Genomic DNA, 19,235 nt, shown 5'->3' with positions numbered 1-19,235 from the left:
GGGCTGAGTGGCTGGGGTGCGGCCACGCGTGGGATTGCGGCCGTGGCTGGTTCTGTCTGCGGTCTAGTTGCCGGCTGCTGAGTGCTGGGCCCCGAGAGCTCCAGCTCTGGAGGCCGGAGGGGTGGCCTCAGATGGCAAGGAGCGCTCTAGGAACCCGCAGCCCTCCCACGTCCAGGCTGCAGCCTGGCAGGAAGGAGGGGCGCTTGGCCCCCAGCCCTCGTGACTGAGCTCAGTTACTGAGAGCAGGGCAGCACGCCCCTTCCGTTAGGGGCGACGTGCCTGCGCTGGTGATCAGCCCAGAGCCCAAGGGAGGTGCGCTGGAGGCCTGCACCCTGACTCCTGTGCCCGAGCCGTGCGCCTGCACCGTCTCTGCCTCACGAGCCCCCTGATTTATGGCCTCATGGCCTGGGTGCGGAGTTGGCTGCAGATTGCTTTGCCAAATATGTTTTCCCTTTTCTCTTCCCCGATCTTCCCTGTCACGCGTCTGGCTGTGTGAGCTCCCGGTTTCCAAGTCCTGGGAGGGCCCGCTGTGAGGCCGTGCGTGGGCTCTTGTGCCTGGTGTCCGCGCTGGACTCTGCACCCTGACCCTTCGCTCATGCTGTGTCTGGAACCGCGGGCTGGAAGAGCGATGGCCTGGACATGATGCTGAGCAGCCCGGAAGGTGTCCCGGGCGGGCTCTGGGACCGTAAGCTCTGAGCAGTGTCGCTGCCACCAGCCACCCAGGCCAGGAGGCTGTAACAGCTCCAGACGCCGGGGGGGGGGGGGGGGGGGGGCAGGGCCCCTGCAGAGCCCGCGCGCAGGCCGGGCTTTTTCTGGAGCACAGCGGGTGGCTGTGGTTGGGGCGGAGGGGAGCGCGGGTGACCCAGCCCAGGCTTTTCTGCTGTCCTGCATGGACAGTTTGTCTCCGGGCTGTAGCCACTGCCACGCAGCATGATTGGAGAGAGCTGGACTCTCCTCGCAGGACGGGGCCGCGTGTCTCAGGGTGCTGAGGCAGGGAGGAGCAGCTCAGGGCGGAGCCTCTCCTCTGCTGCACAGCGGGTGCAGGGGTTAGAGCAGGTCGCTAGGGCGGCCTCCTGGGGGCCCCGCGTGTCCCCAGCAGTGCCTCCCCTTGAGGACGGGTCGTGGAGCGGCTTTGGAGCACTGGTCCGGGAGGCCCCGCGCCTCAGTTTCCCCATCGTCAGTGCGAGGCTCCGCACCCAGGGCGGCCTCCTGCTCTCTGCAGCACTTGGCACCACCCATGGTTCATCAGCCCTGCGGCGCTGTGGACCGGAGGCGGGCCCGGCGTGGACTACCGCTGCGTGCGGGGAAGCCGGGCGGCCGGGCTGCGGGAGCTGCGTCTGTGTGGGGGGGGAGCAGGGCCGGGGCCTGGCGCTCAGAGCCCGGGGAGCCGGTGCTAATTGTTTTGTTTGTGAAGCGCTGTGCGGGTTTCTAGCAGATTTCCTAATGAGCTGGTTTGTTATCAGCTCCCACTGCAGTGCTGGGAATGACATCAGAAACGGGGCCGAGCTGCCAGCATAGACGCTGCTCCTTGAGCTTTCTGTCCACTCTGCGGGGTTAACACCCCGTGGGCGCAAGTGCCCGGCGCCTGCCCCACGGCAGATGGCTACATGCACCCATGCCCTTGTGCGTACGGCTGCTGAGCGCCGCCCCTGGGTTGCTGGGAGGATGTGGGGATGTGGAGATGCGGAAGAGAAGCGATCCAGAGGAAGAGAAGGGCCAGGAGGAGGGGTCGCACTGGGGCAGTGCTGGGTAGGGGGCGCTGGGAGTTGGTGCTGCCCTTTCAATGTGGGGTCCATATCTGGCACTGCAAAACCCAGTCCTCAGACCAGGTAGCTTAAAGCGCTCGGACCATCCTGCCCCGGTGCGCCCTCTTCTCCCTGGCTTCATGCCTTGACCAAGTCGGCACAGCCCGAAGCCTGTCAGATGTGGCACCCAAGGGGCACTCCACCTGCCCAGCAGCTCAGCTTCCCTGGGGGCCTGGCTCTCAGCAGGGAGCCAGGGAGGCCCTGGGCAGGGAGGGTGGGGCTGCGGGCGGAGGGGCATCTGGTAGCTGTGTTTTTGGGTGGTGCTTGAGGGCAGTGTATGCAGAGAGGGTGCAGGGCCTCGGCGTGGCCACGTCTGCACCGTGGTGGCACCACATACTTTAGAGAAGCGAGGAGTGGAGCCCGAGGCATGCCGGGTAGAGGGAGGCCCCGCACAGGGACATGGCAGCCACCCCTGCCTCCCGCCCACTGGGTCCCCAGGGCCCCTTCGCCCCACACGGGACGGCCTGACGCGGTGATGCTGGGCCACCCCGAGTCCGCCTCCTGCCCTGGCACGGCATAGCAGCGCAGCAGCCTTGGGTCACCGCCCCTGCTGGCGCGCCCGCCCGCGGCGTGCGTCCTCAATGTTCCGCCCTGGTTCCCGCGTCCATTTGCAGGCCGGCGTGCGGCGCTGAGACTGAGCTGCACAGCCCGCCAGGCGCTATCTGGGCTGATGGCTTTGCTGAGCTCCCGTAGTAATTTCCTCTCGGTGCCGCTGCGCCTCCATTCCCACCAGGCTCTTAGCATGTGCCAAGCCCAGTACCTGTTCAGTCTCAAAACTGATGGCCCCCGATTAACACTCAGTGCTGGGTAAGTGAGAAGATGTGGCGTGTCGGACCCCTGGGCTCCAGGCAGCGCAGCCGGAACTGTCCTTGCTTAGCTGGCCGCAGGAGCAGACGCCCAGCAGGGCGCAGGGCAGGACCTGGTGCAGCCAGACTCCGCACCCGGGACCTTCCCAGCCGGCAAGATTGAGGGTGGCGCCGAGCAGGGACTCAGGAGGCCTTGAGGCCAGCTGGCAGCTTAGCAAGACCCTTTTTGAAATGAAATAGAGCCGGGCATGGCGGCGCACGCTTGTAATCCCAGCATTGGGAGGCTGAGGCCAGAGGATGGTGGTTCACAGACAGCGTCAGCTACTTAGGCCCTTTGTAACTCAGTGAGATCCTGTTTCAAAATAAAGAGTGAAAAATAGGGCAGGGGCAGTCACTCGGAGGTAGAATGCCCCTGGGTTCCATCCCCAGTACCTCAAATAAAAAAGTTGGGTTGGGGGTGTAATGCTAAGATAGAATGCCTCTGGGTTCCATTCCCCAGTACCACAAAAAGAAAAAAAAAGGACAATTTCTGAACCACTGAGCCCAGGACAACAGGCTTGGGGACCTGGCCTGGCGTGACCCTCTGCTGGGGAGAGGGCCATGTAACCGGCGGGGTGTGCTTCCCGGTAGGAGATGGTGCTGACTCAGCCAGCCCCAGCCTCACGGGGCTGCCCAGGTGGGGCGTGGCAGGTGAGCAGCCCTGGGGCGGGTTGTCCCCTCACCTTCTCCAGCCTGCAGCTGCCCCGGACCTCTGCTGGAGCCAGGCACAGAGCCCACCTAGCCAGTGGCTCCTGCCTGGGCTCCTTGGGGTGCAGTGCAGCAGCAGCGAGGCGCGGTGGACGAGTGACGAGGTCCACTGTGCAGTGCCGTGGACAGTTACCTGCAGGACACTCGTCCCTGCGGGTAGGTGACGGTCACTTTGCTTCAAAGTGCAGGGAGATGCGGCCACACCCTGGAACCAGCCCGCAGCGTGGCGCCACGCTGGCCACGGTCCTGTGGGCGGGTGGGATGTGAGTGAGGACGGCTGGTGGCCCTGCCCTGTGACCTGTGAGCAGGGGGCGCCGTCTGGGCCCCGAGGGCTGCCAGTGCTGGGTTTGGGGCAGCTACTCACGGCCACACACTCTGCACACCCCTGGATACCAGGCGTCGCAAGGGCGCCCTGCCCCAGCCCGGCCCTGGACTGCGGCCCTTCGTAGCTGCCTGTTCGCTGCGCCCGCTACGGTGGCTGGATGCACGGCCGGGCTCCTGCAGGCGTTTCTCTTGCAGCACCACAGCCGAGCGCTGTTGTCTGACCATCTCCTCCACGAGCTCCTCGGTGGCACAGGCAGCCCCAGGCACCAGGAGCTGCACCGCGTGTGCCCGCTGCCCCCGGGAGCATGCCTACCCCTCCCTCTGCCGCCGGCCCGGCGTCTGCGAGGCCTGTGCGGGGCTGTGGTGGTCGAGGCCTTCCCCTCCGCCGCCTGCTGTGAGGCGCTCTGCCTGCGCACCTTCCTGAGCCCCAGCGCCAGGACGCTCGTCTGCTGATGAACACGGCTGGCGTGGTGGGCCGGCTGGCCAGGGCTCTCTGAGGTGCACGCTGCGGGCTGCCAGGCGCCTCTTGACGCCAGGCACCACAGAGCCTGTTCATCCTGCAGCGTCAGGATCGCCAAGGGCGGCTCCCATCGCAGGCTGGCATCACGGGCACTGGGAGCTGTGAGCCCAGGAAGCTACAGAGGGCAGGCTGCCCCCACAAGCCAAGCCAAAGAGACCCCAGGGCAGGGCAGGTGCTGGTGGGGCCGCTCGCCGCTGAGGGGGCCCCTGAGTCCTGCAGCTTGCTGCTCCTGTACCATGCCAGAGGGCCCTGGGCCCCTTGGAGTCACCGACTGCCTGCCTTGAGTCGGGTGGGTAGGACACTGCCCTCTGTGCCACGCTGGCTCCTGGGCTCCCGGGACAGCTGCCCCACCGGCCCACTGGCCAGCACCCTGCTGAGTGGTGGGTCGAGCCCACCCCAGGCTCCCGCCGGCCCTTCCCGGCAGCCAGCAGGAAGGGCGGCTGGAAAGGCCACATGAGGCCGGGCTCCGGTGCCCGTGGGGACAACAGGTGCCAGCCTACTGCTCTGCATGTTCGTCCCTCAGATGAGGGGAGCCGAGCTAGGTGCCGCCGGCCTCGCGCCCTCTGCCAGCCGCTCAGCACTCAGTGACTGCACATCTCGCCCACAAGGCTGGCTGTCCCTGCCCGTGGCCTGACCTCCCACCCGCCCCGGCCTGCTGCCCCTCCAGGAGCTCTGCAGAGCCACGGGACGGTTGTGTGTGTTCCCACAGCCTCTGGCCTCCAGGGCTGGATGGAGCTGGGACGGGCTGTGCATAACGCTGTCCTGTCGGGTGTCTTCAGCCCTGGCAGAGGATGTGCCAGAATCGCCCCAGCCCTGGCCGGGCTCCAGGCACCGTGATCTGCTCCCCGGAGCGCATCTGCGCCACCCCCCTCCAGGCACAGGCGTTCACAGATGCAGTCTGTGAAGCCACTCAGGACAGTTTCCCTGCCAGGCGTGGTGGCGCATGCTTGTAATCCCCGCGCTGGGGAGGCGGAGACAGGAGGATTGCGCAGGTTCGAAGCCAGCCGCGCTGGCTTAGGAGACCCTGTTTCTAAATAAAAATATGAAATAGGTCTGGGAGTGTAGCCCGGAGGTAGAAGGGCTTCCAGGAACCCCAATACCACCAAAATATATGTATATATCCAGTTCCCTTACGCTGCTGCTGGCGGCGGTGACCCTGGGGAGGCTGCAGATGGCTCAGGAGCCGGGGACACCGCCCCGGCCACCCACGTTCGCCGCCTCCGCATGGCGCCGCCGCCTCGCCTCCGGCCCGCTCCTCCTCACGTGAACTGTGTTGGCTGCAGGTCGTGGCCACAGCTCTTCCCTCCTCCTGGGCATGGCCTGGTCCTGCTGTCCCTGATCCCTGCAGGGTCCGGGGAGCTGTTGCAGCTGCCCTGGGCGGCAAGGGCGGGCGGGGAGCAGCAGGGCCTCCCACCCCAGCGTGGGCGCTGGGCTCCATGGGCGCAGAACCTCCATTGGGTTCTGAGCCTGTGATTCCCCTCTCTCGGCTCCCAAGTACTGGGATCGCAGATTGTGCTCCCATGCCCAGCTGCAAGAGGGAGTGTGCAGTTGAGAGTGCCAGCGGGCTCAGCCCCTGCCCGAAAGGCCCTTTCAGCTTCCCTCAGCCCTGTCACCTCTGTGAAGAGGCCAGGTGGCAGCAGGTGGCCCTGAGGACCGAGCAGCCACTGCACGCCAGCGGATCTGATGGAGGCAGAAGCTTCCGGGGCTCGAGGCAGGGCTGTGCACCCCGCGGCCTCCTGCGGGGACGTCCAGGCCCGCTGTATCCTCTGTAGATAAAGGCCTGCCCTGTTTGTTCATTTACAGTGTGTCTGTGATGCCCGTGCGCTCCCGGGCCGCTGAGAGGCGAGGGCGGGCACCCAGCTTGCAGCTTCCCGGGCCCTTCCCCTCTAGCTTGCTCACAGTGGGCCCAAAGCTCCCGGTGTCACCAGCTCACGGTGCAGCGTCCTGCGCAGCTGTGCGTGTTGCAGGTGACCTGAGGCCTGGCCCGAGGGCAGCGGCCTGGGGCAGGTGGCCAGCAGGGCCGCTGGAGTCAGCGCACGAGCCTCAGCTCATCCTCATCGAGAGTTTGCTCGTGCGAGTGGGGCCCTGCCAGGCGTTTGCGTGTCCACCGGAGACCTGTGTGCCGAGGCACTTGGGCGCAGGCTGCAGCCGCACGGCCTGGGACTCCCAGGCCCCGGCGCCCTCTCCAGCAGCTCCCAGCCCCTGTGGCTGAGGTGGCTTCCCCATGGCAAGGCCCACGGGAGGGTGCAGCCTTCAAATAGCAGCGCTGTGCCGGGCGCGGTGGCGCACGCTTGTAATCCCCGCGCTTGGGAGGCAGAGACAGGAGGATCGCACAGGTTCGAAGCCAGCCGCGTGTGCTGGCTTAGGAGACCCTGTTTCCAAATAAAAATGTAAAAATAGGTCTGGGAGTGTAGCCCGGAGGTGGAAGGGCTTCCAGGAACCCCAGTACCACCAAAAATAAATAAATAAATAAATAAAACAAAAACAAATAGCAGCGCTGTGAGCCAGTAGTGGTGGCACACGCCCGCCATCCCATACTTGGGAGGCCAAGACAGGAGGATCACAGGTTCGCAGCCAGACTCGGCTGCGTGGTGAGGCCTCCTGAACTTTAGTGAGACCCTGTTTTATTTTATTTTATTTTATTTTTGTGGTACTGGGGATGGAACCCAGGGGCATTGTAACTCCAAGCTACGCCCCCAGCCCTATCTTTTTGTCTTTTTATTTTATTTTAGTTATTATTTATTTATTTATTTATTGCCGGTACTGAGAATGGAACCCAGGGGCCTTCTACCTCTGAGCTACACTCCCAGACCTATTTTATATTTTATTTGGAAACAGGGTCTCTTAAGCCAGCTGAAGCTGGCTTCAAACCTGTACGATCCTCCTGTCTCGGCCTCCCAAGTGTGGGGATTACAAGCGTGCGCCACCATGCCCAGCTGTCTTTTTATTTTTGAAACTGGGTCTGAGTTGTGAAGGGCATTGCTAAGTAGCTGAGGCTGTCCTGTCCACAAGCTGCGACCCTCTGTCTCTGCCTCCGAATGCTGGGATTGCAGGTGTGTACCACCACGCCCGGCTTGAGACCCTGTGTTAAAATAAATAATAAAAAACAGAGCTGGGGAGCGGGGCGTTGTGGCCATGCTTGTCATCCCAGCATTTGGGAGGCTGGGACAGGAGGATCATGGTTTGCGGCCAGCCTCAGCTACTTAGGCCCTTTGCAACTTAGTGAGACCTTGTTTCAAAGTAAAGAAGAAAAATAGGGCTGGGGGTGGAGCTCTGAGGTAGAATGCCCCTGGGTTCCATTGCCAGTACAAAAAAAAAAGAGAGAGAGAGAGAGGAGAGCAGCGCCGTGTGTCTTGGGTCCTCCCCTGTGCCCTCCTCCCCTGTGCCCTCGGGACCTGCGATGCTGTCATCCTCACGCATGGCCGTGGGGAGACTTTCCTACCTGCTGGCCCGGGGCTGTCCCGAGGCGCAGGGCTCTGGGGTGCTCGCGGCCAGCCACAGCGGGCCCGGGGGAGCGAGGCTGCAGCGGCTCTGTCTCCACAGTGCACCTGCCGGAAGGACATGGTCAAGATCTCCATGGACGTGTTTGTGCGCATCCTGCAGCCCGAGCGCTACGCTTTGTGGAAGCAGGGCAGAGACCTCACCGTGCTGGACCACACACGGCCCACGGCACTCAGCAGCCCGGAGCTCAGCTCCTGGAGCGCCTCCCGCGCCTCGCTCAAGGCCAAGCTCCTCCGCAGGTGAGCCCCGCCCGCCCTCCGCCATGCCCTGCCATGTCGAGGCGTCCCCTGCTTCTGAGCCCGCCTCCCCGGCCCGCCTGTCTGCGGGAGGTGGTGCTGCGTGGGGCAGGAAGCTCTGCGTCCCAAACGCCCACCCCTCCAGAGCCCGAGCCCAGCCCTGGGCCCCTGGCCGCAGTGTCCCTCCTTCTTCCACCTGCCTCAGCCTGGGTGCGAGGGCCCCGTCTGCGTCGTCAGGCAGGCTCTGGAGGTGGCCGGGCCCCGCCGCCACTCGGGGATAGGGTGCGCTCTGTGGCATACGTGCTGAGGCCTGACCGTTGGGATGACAGCCCCCCACACAGTGGTCCTGGGCAGCACTCGGGCCCCTGGGTCCCCGCGGTCAGAGTACGTGGGTTCCGGGCCAGACGAGGACACTGACTTTGTGGTGGGGGCACGGGCGCAGCCCAAGGCTCCTGAGCCTGTGGCCCCGACTCCATTTCTCGTTCTCTGGACAACACCTGGGCTTTCAGGACCCAAGCTATCCACAGGCGCGTCTGTGACAGAGCCCATAGCTTGTCGGCCCGAAGGATGCTCGGCGGCCCGCAGGCGACTGTCCTGGCCACGCATTCGGCCAGGACCGCGGCGAGGGCGGCGTGGGCCACGTGCGACACGTGGCACAGCCGTGCGCGTGCACATTGGGATTGGGTCTCCGTTTGCTTTTTCTTTTTTCTTTTTTCTTTTTTTGGTGGTCCTGGGGATGGGACCCAGGGGACTCTACCTCCAGGCTACACCCCTGACCTATTTTTTATATTTTTTTGAAAACAGGGTCTCACTAAGTTGCAGAGAGCCTCACTAAGTGGTCGAGGCTGGCTGCGAACCTGCGCAACCCTCCCGTCTCCGCCTCCCGAGCGCGGGGATGACAAGCGTGCCCTCCACGCCCGGCTGGTCTTACACTTTTCACATGTGCAGGGTCAGGTTACTTTTCTTTTAAGAACCTGAGCACAGCCCTGTGTCATGGTGTGCGCCTGTCATCCCGGCACTTGGGAGGCTGAGGCAGGAGGACAACGGGTTTGATGATAGCCTCCGCAATTCGTGAAACCCTCATCAACCTACCAGATCCTGTTTCTAAATATAAATAGTTTGGGGGGTAGCTCTGAGGTAGACTGTCCCTGGGAACATCCCTAGTCCTACAGGGAAAATAACATGAGTCTCTCATTGGCCGTGGCTCTTCCGACAGCCCAGGAGCTTCCGGGCTTCGCGCTGGGGGCTTGCGGCTCTGGCCTCTCCACCCGCAGCTGCTGGGCACTCTGGCTTTGCCCAGCTGGCGGTAGATGGTGCAACCCCAGCCTGGCCACTGGGCCCAGCGCGGGGCCGCCCAGCACTGTCCCATTGCTGGACTAGGCCTGGAAGGTGTCAAGTTTCCTGGCGTGGTGGGCACGCTTGTCCTCCCAGCACTAGGGAGGCTGAGACAGGAGGATCACGGTTCGCGACCAGCCTCAGCTACTTAGCGAGGCCCTCTGCACTCAGTGAGACCCTGTTTCCAAGTAAAGAATAAAAATTAGGACTGGGGTTATAGCTTGGAGGTAATGCCCCTGGGTTCCATCCCCAATACCACACACACACACACACACACAATGTCAATCCCCGGGGCCTAGAGCCCTGCCGCGACTGTCACCCGTCACGGGCGGCGGCGAGCTTGCCTTGGCGGGCTCCTCGGTGTCTGGCCTTTGGGCTCCTCTCCTGTGCGCTCCTAGTCAGAGAGGAGGCAGCTCTCCGCTCCCACCTGGGTGCGCCATTTGCAGGTTGGTTAATTGGCTGCGGCCCACGCTAATTGGTGGACAGAGTGGCCTGCCAACAAACGGGTGCCGAATGGCTTGCAGGCTGCCTACGAGGCTGCCAAGGGGAGCGGCCGCGCGGCCAGAGCGCCCGGCAGCGCCTGCTCCTCCCTGGAGCCTCCGCGTGGCCCTGGTGGGGAGCCGGCATAACCAGTGGGGCTGAAGAACTAATGAAGCCATGTTTGCAGGGACATCATTTTCTTTAAAGCCTTTAGTGTGTCAAACGAGGCTGAAGCCTTTTTTTTTCCTTCCAAAGTCCTGCGGCCGATGGTGAGTCAGGTGGAGAGCTTGCAGCCCCAGGCTCTGCCGCCTGTGGGTGGCTGGCTCTCACGAGCTCTCCCGCGCCCCCCGCCCGGCCGGCCTCCTGCCCCCGAGGCCCAGCTCTCAGCTCCCAGGCCTGTTTGGGGCTGGGCAGCACGGACACATGGCACCGCCCTAACCCAGGGCCCTGTGCACACAGCAGCCAGACAGTGCTCCCAGACGGCGCGCTGGGTGCTGCAGAGCCGGGCCGTGTTCCCAGCCCCCTCCTGCTCCAGGCCAGGAACCGGTGTCTCCAGGTGGCACCCAACACTGGGAGAGCTGACGGCCGTTGCCGCGAGCATCCACTCCACCCGCCACCATCCGAGGGGCACCTGCTTCCATCTTGGAAGTGCTAGTGTTGTTTGGGCTACGTGCCAGGCTTGGTTGGTATAAATCAACCATATGCTGTCCAGCTCGGCCAGGTGTGAGGGGCACGGACTCCCCTGAAGTGCCCCTCAACTCCCTGTGGTGGGCGAGGACCGAGGGAGGGCTGGCAGGGTGGCAGTGAGGCCCACCCGGTGCAGCGCTGCGCAGATAGGAGGAAAGCCCGGGAGCAGGAGCTTGGGGCCCTGGGAACAGAGGGGCCTCTCCTAGACCCAGCGCTCCGGACCTTGCCTGGGTCTCCACACACGGCAGCCCGCCCTCGGGGCTTCAAGCGCTGGCCGGAGGTGGCGACACATTATGGGAAGACAGCCTGCTGCTGGAGAGTGCATCTGTGGGCCTTGGACGGGAAGAGCCTGTGGGGCGGGGGCTCTGAGGAGGCCCGGAGAGTGGCCCAGCCACTGTGGACGCCCGCCTCAGGAGACGGGACACTCCCTGTCCCCGCAGCTTCACAGATTTCCCCAGGCCACGGCACAGCCCCGGAGTGCCGTCTCGGGTCCAGCAGGAGACCCCGGGGCTCCTGGACGGGGTCAGGGTGCTGCCAGTCGGTGATGAAGAAGGAAGAAGGTCTTGGGCTGGGAGGGGAGTCCTCCTCCTGGGAGGCGGGCTGGCAGGCGGCGGCGTGCACGTAGAGGCCTGTGGGAGCTCGGCTTCCTTAGGAGGGGCCCAAGGCATGCTTCAGCGATTGGAGCAGGACCCACGAAGCCTAGGCACCCAGAGAGCGGTCTAGCCAGCAGAGGCCCAAACCTCAGGCCGCGGGCCCCGAGAGGACACACACCAGCTCAGTGCCCTGAACAGGCTGAGCGTGCCACTGAGGGCTCCCGGCTCGCACACAGGCGAATGCGGGGCGTTGCTGCACCCAGGAAGCTTGGTCGTGTGGGGAGAGGTGTGTGTGGGCTGTGGACGTGTGGAGGTGAAGGAGCCGAGGCTCAGGCCCGCACCTGCAGGCGTGCGCACGGGGTGCCCGCCCTGGCACCCTGCGTGTGGCCCCAGGTCAGGACCCCTGGGCTGGGGGCAAGCAGGCTGTGGCTCCAGGGCCCACTGCCCTAGCTCTGCGGGGACGGGGCTGGCAGGGAAGGCTGTCTGAGGGTCTTAGGGTGGCCCAGGAACCTCCAGGTGCGTTGGCAGGAGGCAGCCTGGGGTGCCCAGCCCTAAGCTGCCCATCTCACCCCTGGCGCAGCGCTGCTGCCTGGAGGTGGTGCCACTGCCCCCCCTTCCCGCTCTCCCTGTGCTCCCATCCAGCTGCCCTCCTCCCGCAGCCCTGCCTGCTGTGTCCTGCCGCCTGCCCCACCCCGGCATGCTGCACCGCTTTCTGCCGCCGCTCATCTTGTGGGTCCACACCACCGACAACGCGGAGCGGCCCCTGGGCTTGTAGGCAGCAGGGAGGGCCAGTCAGCCCCCGCAGGCCTGCAGGGAGGCAGCCCCCCAGCGGGGGAGGCCGGCCACTACCCGCACGCTGCCCTCGCCCCCCTCCCTTTCTAACCCGGCCTGTTTCCACCAAGGAGCCCTGACGGGCAGGGTGCAGGCACGGCCTCCCCGCCGCGGCCAGGCCCTGCGCCCACGGTCAGGGGAGCCCGCAGAGGCACTAGAGAACAACGCCCTGAAATTTACATTCTAGACAAATTAGTCTGAAAGAAAACAGACACTGGAGAAAGACGGAGGAGGAGAGGAGGCCTAATCTAGAGAGGAGGAGAGAGCAGGCCAGAAAGCCGGGGCCGGCGTAAGTGCGTCTCCGCCACCTCATCCCACGCACCCCGCGTCCTGTCGGCCGTGCCCATCTCCAGCGCCACCAGCACTGCCCTGCCCTCCCCTCCTCCCCAGCACTACCCAGCAGGGCACTTGGCGGGACGCGGCGCATCCTGCCTGGCAGAGCACAGGCCGGGCCTTCCCTCCTCTCTCCCTTGGTCGCTCCCCTTCCCCTGATGTGTTTCCTCTCTAGGTCCCACCGGAAACGGAGCCAGCCCAAGAAGCCCAAGCCCGAGGACCCCAAGTGCCCAGGGGAGGGTGCGGCCGGGGTGGCCCTCCTGGACGAGGCCGGGGGCTGTGGGAAGGAGGAGGCCATGCAGGAGGCCGAGCCCGAGGAGGAGGAAGAGGAGCTGCCGCAGGGCCGCGAGGCCGAGGGTGTGGAAGGTCAGTGCTGGCCGGTGACGGGAGGGCGGCGCACCGCGGCCCGGGCCCTGCGCCTGCCTCCGCAGTGCTGCAGGGAGGGGCGCTCTTGCGGCAAAACCTGTACCGCAGGGCCGATGGCCAACTGTGGGCCAGGGAGGGCGGGCCTGGCGCAGGGACAGCCGCAGAGCGGCCTGGCTTGCAGGGAGACCCCTCAGAAGCGTTGGCGGCTGCAGAGCACTGAATGAGCCTCCAGGTGCCCAGTGCTGGCAGTGCCCCCGTTCCCTTAGTTTGCGGGGCAGCCACCCCCCCTCGGCCCTTTCTGGGTTCGGGCATGCTCCTGACAGGAGAGAGCGGCCTGGGGAAGTCGCCCCTGTGCCCGCTCACCTCAGGATTCTGCCAGCCAGCAGGGAAGAGCGTGGGCATGGGAAGGAGGCGAGCCATGGACAGGCCAGAGAGAGAGAGAGAGAGAGGCAGGGCCTGGCGGAGCTCCTGGCGACGAGCTTGATACACAGCCTGTCGCCATCTTTGTGCGAGAGCTATTCAAAGAAAATATCACTTCCAGAGAGAAGGGCCGGGTGGTAATCCCAGCGTTTGGGAGGCTGAGACCAGAGGATTGCGGTTCGCGGACAGCCTCAGCTATTTAGCGAAGCCCTTCACAATTCAGTGAGACCCGGTTTCAAGAAAATAAAGAATAAAAAATAGGGCTGGGGGTATAGCTGGGAGGTATATGCCCCTGGGTTCCATCCCCAGGACCACAAAAAGAAAAAAAGAAAGATACCATTTAAAACAACAGCAACAAAAATAACGTTCCCTGGAATAAATCTAGTGAGATCTAAGGCCTTTGCGGAGAAAATGAGAAGCTTTTTCAAACTGAATCGCCAGGCAGCCAGAGTGCGTACCAGTGTAGGAGGACCCCCGGGTGTGGCTTCTTCTGGGTCCTCGCCTCGGTGGCTCCTCACGGGCCCCTCCGGCCATGGTGGATCAATGCAGATGGACAAGAGCAGGAACAGCGAGCGTGGCCACCTCCACCCAGGCGTCTAAGAGCAGCGTGGCCAGGAGGCTGTGTCCCCCACGGCCAAAAGGCCCAGCACCCCAAAGCTGGCAGCTCGGAACCTACATGCCCGCTCCCTCACAGCTGAGGCCAGTCTGACATGGGCCTGCCCACCGGCCGTCCCTCCACATCCCCGTGACTGCAGCAACGGAAAGCCTCAGTGCCGGCACCCTAGCTGCACAGAGGTCTCCTCTCAAAGGGCTGGAGGCCAGGCCAGCTGCGCCTGCCTCCTGCAGCTCCCCAGCCCTGCAGCCCTCAGCTCGGGCCCCTTGCTCCACCCTCAGAGCCAGCAGCGCCGAGTGCGCCAGCCTGTCTGCCTCCCTGTCCTGAGGACCCATGGTGACGTGTGGCCCAGGGGACCAGGACGGCCTCCCAGCCCAGGGCCCTTCACTGTCTCCGTCTGCAGAGCCCCTTCCGCCACGAAGGTGGCGTGTCCTCGCGATCTGGGGGTCAGCATGGACTTCCAAGAGGCAGTGCTAGGCATGCCGTCCAGCTTACAGACGTGCGTGGGAGCTGAGTGTGGTGCTGCACGCCTGTCGTCCTGGTACTTGGGAGGCTGAGACAAGAGGATCGCAGGTTCAAGGCCAGCCTCAGCTACTTAGGCCCTTTGCAAGTTAGTGAGACCCTGTTTCAAAATAAAGAATAAATATGGGTCTGGGAGCCAGGCGTAGTGGTACACGCTTGTCATCCCAGCATTCGGGAGGCTGAGACAGGAGGATCGCAGGTTCATGGCCAACCTCAAAGTGAGGCCCTCTTAACCCAGTGAGACCCTGTTCCAAAATAAAAAATAGGACTGAGGGTGCAGTTTGGAGGTGGAATGCCCCTGGGTTCCATCCCCAGTACTGGGAAAAAAAAAAAAAAAAAAGAGTTGTGTTAGAAAGAGAATGTTAAAAAACTTGTCAGTGCAAAGAAGGAAAACATTTCCCTAGGCTTAGGCGAGAGTGGTTCCCACGAGACCCGTAAAGCAGAGGGATGGGTTGGCGAGTGTGGTGCTCCTCGGCAGAGGAGTGCTCTCTCAAGGAAGGCGAGCGTGCAGTAGTGGGCGGCCGCAGCCCCTCAGCAACTGGGCGAGACCTGTCTCCGAAGAAAAAGGGCTGAGGGTGTAGCTTGGAGGTAGAACACCCCGGGTCTCATCCCCGGAACCACAAAACAAGGAGCGCTCAAGAGCCCCGAGGAGCGGCCGCAGAGGAAGGGCGGCGAGGCCCACCAGACGCGCAGGACCCGCCGGGTGCTCACGGCGCCAGCGACAGAGAGGCACCGCCTCGCACTGGCAGAGCAGCCGCGGCCACCCCCGCCACGGGACCCCGCGGGCAGCCCCGACCTCCGCTCCGGGTACAGGCCCTGCAGAGACCGCGTGGGAGCACTGGGGCGGCGACAAGCAAGCCAGGGGAGGTGACAGAAGGCCGGCAGGAGCTCATGCACCGCGAACATTGTCCTGAGAGGCCCCAGCAGCTGGGCCTGGCTTCAGGACAGACAGCAAGGGCTGCCGGGCCAGCCTGGCCACGCAGGGTGGCTTGTGAGGGGCTGCCAGCCAGGCTGTTAGCGCGCGCTGGCTTCCCAGCCGCCCGGCTGCCCGCGCCGGGCCCACCATGGGACGGGCCACGGGCCAGTGTCAGGGCTGAGGAGCCCCGCGGACGGGCTTCCTGGCTGTGGCTCTGCTCGCCTGCCCCGTGTCCCCAGGCAGGAGGATGCCCCCGTGTGCTGGGGAGGGCCCTCCACACTGCCTCGCATGGGTGCAGCGCCCAGGAGGCCAGGTCCAGGAAGATCAGAGCCCATTGTGCGCCAGCCCCACCGGTGTCCTGGATGGGGCTGCCCCAGCTGGCGGGGCGCGGCCCTGGGCTTTGCTGATGGTGGCGTCTGGCGTGGAGAGAGATGGGCCCAGGCCTGCCATCCCAAGCTGGAAGACTCGGGCTGACTCCGTCCGCGCTGCTCCCTGTTGGGAAGAAGGGATTGGCGGCTTCCCTTAGAGGGACTGAGGTGTTCCCCGGAAGTCGCCGCCTGTCTATGTGTCAGGAGGAGCAGGGACTTCCCCGCAGGTGCCGCCAGCACATGGACCCCTCGGTCACCCCAGCCCGGGCTGCTCTGCAGGCCAGGGCCTGGCCGAGCCTCAGCACTCTTGCGTGGGCAGGTGAGCCTCCGACCTGCACCCCTAGGGCAGGACTGTGGCTGCCCAGCCGCCGTGGCCAGGGCCAGAGTCTGCCTGCTGCCCACCAGGCAGGAGCTTCCTTGGCCAAAGAATAGCCCAGGCAGGGCCGGCCAGTGCCTGGCCTCAGGACTTGCATCTCTGGATAGGCAAGTGCCCCCGCTTGTGTTTGGCTGGCTTGTGGTTGTAGCCTACAGGCGGGGGCAGGAGGAGGGCTAGGTGCCGGGCTCGCTGCAGGAGCTGGAGGGTCTGTGATGTCTCCTGGCGCGGTGTCTGTGGGAGGGGGCCCCTCGCTCTCCCTGCCACGTCCCAGAGCGGCAGGCGGCCCCACTGGGTCGTGGCGGGGTTGCCCTCCCTCTATTCTGTCTCGTGCACTGGGGCTCGCTCCAGGACGCTCAGGAGACGCCCCTTCCCATCCCCAGACCTTCTGGTATCCGTGCTGGTATTCCGCAGCCTGGGACCCTGCGCCCCCTGCCAGCCCAAACAGCCGGCCCAGTTCTGAGGCACGCCACTCTTGTGTGCCGTCCTGACCCACGACACATGGTGGCTTGGAGATGGCCCGAGCCCCTTCCTTCACCCTCTCCCCGGCCCGGCCCCACCTGAGGCCCTAGGTGGTCACGCAGTCCCATTTGCAGAGTCCCCTTCTGTCGTGGGAGGTGGCAGAGATCAAGACATGGCCGCCTCTGAGGACCAGTGTCCTGCACCCCCACTCCCACTGCCCCGGAGCGAGCAGCAAGCCCTCGGGCTCCCCAGGCTCGGCTGCCGCTCACGCTCCGTTTGGACGTGGCGTGCTGCGTGAGGTTTGGGTGTAGAAAGCCCTAGAGTGGTGTGCGGGAGATCTCCACGGAGCTCCCAGAACCCCTTCCCCGCGCCAGGACTCCAGGCGGCGCTCGCGGCGGGGGCGTGTCTGCACTGCGCTCTGCGCTGCCTCTCGCTTGGTGCCATTCCAGAAGGTTCTGTGTGTGTGTGTGAGTGTGTGTGTGTGTGTGTGGTACTGGGGGTGGAACCCAGGGGCTTTTCTATTATACTATATAGTAGAAATACTCTCAGACCTATTTTTTATACTTTTTTGGAAACAGGGTCTCACTAAGTTGCTGAGAGCCTCACCCAGTAGCTGAGGCTGGCTTCCAACCTGCGTGATCCTCCTGTCTCCGCCTCCCAAGTGCGGGGATGACAAGCGTGCGCCCTCGGCCGGCTAGAAGGTTCTCTATGCCAGTCACCTCGTCCTCAAGACCCTTGAAGGGGGTGTGCTGGTGTGCGCTTATCATCCCAGGCCTTGGGAGGCCGAGGTAGGGGATGTGTGGCCAGCTTCAGCTACTTAGACTCTATTTGGAAATCAAAGAATAAGATAGGGCTGGGGTGTAGCTCTGCGCTGGAATGCCCTGGGTTCCGCCCCAGCCACACACAGACGTGTTTGGGGTATGAGCTGGTTGCAGACCACCTGCTGCTGAGGAGCTGGGTTCGCACAGCTCAGCGGGTGCCGGGGAAGGCCTCAGGCCTGGCCAGTTCCTGCTGCACGGCACCTGGGGACCTTGCGGGGCTGGCCCTGCACCCATGGCTCCGCCTGGCTCTCACCGGCCTCTCTCCCCACAGAGGATGGTCCGGGTAAGGTGCGGCCAGCCAAGGCCAAGAGTGACCACGGGAGAAAGAGCTGCGGCCCCCTCCTGTCCCCGCTGCCGCCCCCAGGCCCTGCGGCTGCCCAGGAGAGCTCTCCACCTGCGCCCCTGAACGTGCTGCCCCCCGAGGTGCCAGGCGAGGAGCAGGAGGCGAAGCCGCGGCCCATCATCCCCATGCTGTACGTGCTGCCCCGTGCCAACACGGCCGCGCCAGACAGGGACCGTGGGTCTGGCCAGCAGGCAGCCCCCATGGAGCTGACGGGGTCTGAGGAGGGTGCCAAGGCCCACGCCAGTGAGGTGCAGGTAGGTCCCACAAAAGGGCTCGCACAGGGCAGGGACACCCTCGCCCTCGCCCGGATGGGGCCTGCCTTCTGTTTCGGGTACCATCTGCCCTTTCCAAATCAAAGGTGGAGATCAGGAAGAGCCGGCGCCACCCCCTGGGCAGGCCGCCCACCCGGTCCCCGCTGTCGGTGGTCAAGCAGGAGGCCTCAAGTGACGAGGGTGAGCTGCGGTCCCCGCGCCGGGCCACGGCCCGCTCCCGCCTCCTGGCACCAGAGCCTGCCCGACAGCCCTTCTGCCACCCTGGGTCACAGTCTCCACCCTGGCCAGTCAGCTGCTTCCAAGCTGCCCCCCAGCCTCCTCTGGGCTTCCCCCTTACCAGCAGAGGCCTGCCTGTGAGTTCCCTGGCACAAGGTGCAGGCCGCACTCGGGCCCCTCTCCTCACTGCCCGGGCTCTATGCATGCTCCTTCGTGGCCCCTAGATCACTCACAGGCCCCCGAAATACCATGTGGCCAGACCTGCTCGGACCCCTGTCTGCTGGGCTCTGGTCCCTGGGCTCACCCTGTAGGGAGAGGGGCCTGGCTCTCTGAGGGTCTTGTCAGGACAGTCCAGAAGCCAGCATCTGTCTGTCTGTCACTTGGCCTGTGACCCTGGTGGGCTGCCGTCCGATCCCTGGCCTGCAGGCTCCCTCTGCAGCCTGGCAGCCTCGGCATCTGCTGGCGTGCCCGTCACCCAGCGGGCCTCCTGGGATGTGTGCCGGTGCCGTTGTGGACACGGTGGCCCACATCAGGCCACCATCCAGCCTGGCCCTCCCTTCTCTGCAGCTCAGCATTATGGAAGTGGGTTGAGTCCCAGGCTGGGAGGGTGGGGCTTCACCCCTTCCTCGCCCTAAACCTATTCCTCCTGGTGGGAACCTCCTCTCAGCCTCGTCCCTCAGCACAAACAGCCAGGGGTAGAAGTCTGTCCTCAAAGGCACTATGGTGGCCTCGCAAGGACAGGAAAATGGCCTGCGCCGGGCTCCACCTGCCTGCCATCGCTGCTGGAGCACGTGTGCAGACGGGGAGCCGGGCTCCGAATAGGTGGCTTCCCAAGGCAGAGCCAAGGCCCGGACGGAAGCCCAAGGCTGACTCAGGATGCCTCAAGGAGAGCATAGTACAGATCAGGAGCCCTGATGGACGTGGACGCAAGAATTCCTACTAACATCCCAGCATTTGCCTTCAGAGCCACGTGCAGAAGATGGCAACCACACCCAGTGGGCTCCTTCCAGGGATGCAACGTTGGTTCTGCCTGTGCGGGTCAACAGATGTGACACCGCGCAGAGCCAGGGAAAGCATTTGTCAGCCCCACACCCGCTCCTGTCAGAACCCCGAGGAGATCAGGGATAGAAGGGACTTACCTCGACATCATAAAGGCGCAGACGGTAAGCCCAGAGCCAAGGCCACAGCAAAGCCCGCAAAGCCAGGAGCAAGAAAAGGACACTACTGCCACCACTCCTCCTCCGTGTGGCTCTCGAGACTGGAGCCGGTCCTCCGGCCAGAAGAAAATGGCACCGACAGGGAAAGGGGCAGGGTGGCCTGCTGGCAGTGGACATGGTCCTCTCCT

At 64.4% G+C, this 19,235-nt stretch overlaps 1 protein-coding gene across 1 annotated transcript in view; it reads left to right on the top strand.

Moving 5' to 3' along the window:
• KDM4B (lysine demethylase 4B) overlaps nucleotides 1-19,235 on the top strand; it is a gene marked incomplete at both ends in the record, with an annotated part of 64,362 nt that overhangs the window by 32,583 nt on the left and 12,544 nt on the right. The window contains 5 exons of the mRNA XM_080712859.1: nucleotides 7,746-7,942; nucleotides 12,053-12,154; nucleotides 12,374-12,564; nucleotides 17,331-17,650; nucleotides 17,689-17,854. Of these exons, the coding sequence (XP_080568985.1) occupies nucleotides 7,746-7,942; nucleotides 12,053-12,154; nucleotides 12,374-12,564; nucleotides 17,331-17,650; nucleotides 17,689-17,854 (976 nt within the window). The remainder of the gene's footprint in view (nucleotides 1-7,745; nucleotides 7,943-12,052; nucleotides 12,155-12,373; nucleotides 12,565-17,330; nucleotides 17,651-17,688; nucleotides 17,855-19,235) is intronic.

The sequence above is a fragment of the Muscardinus avellanarius genome, assembly GCF_963383645.1.
Source record: "Muscardinus avellanarius genome assembly, chromosome: 16".
Lineage (NCBI taxonomy): Eukaryota > Metazoa > Chordata > Mammalia > Rodentia > Gliridae > Muscardinus > Muscardinus avellanarius.
The sequence above is the reverse complement of the archived record's forward strand: the minus strand, read 5'-3'. Positions and strand labels throughout refer to the sequence as shown.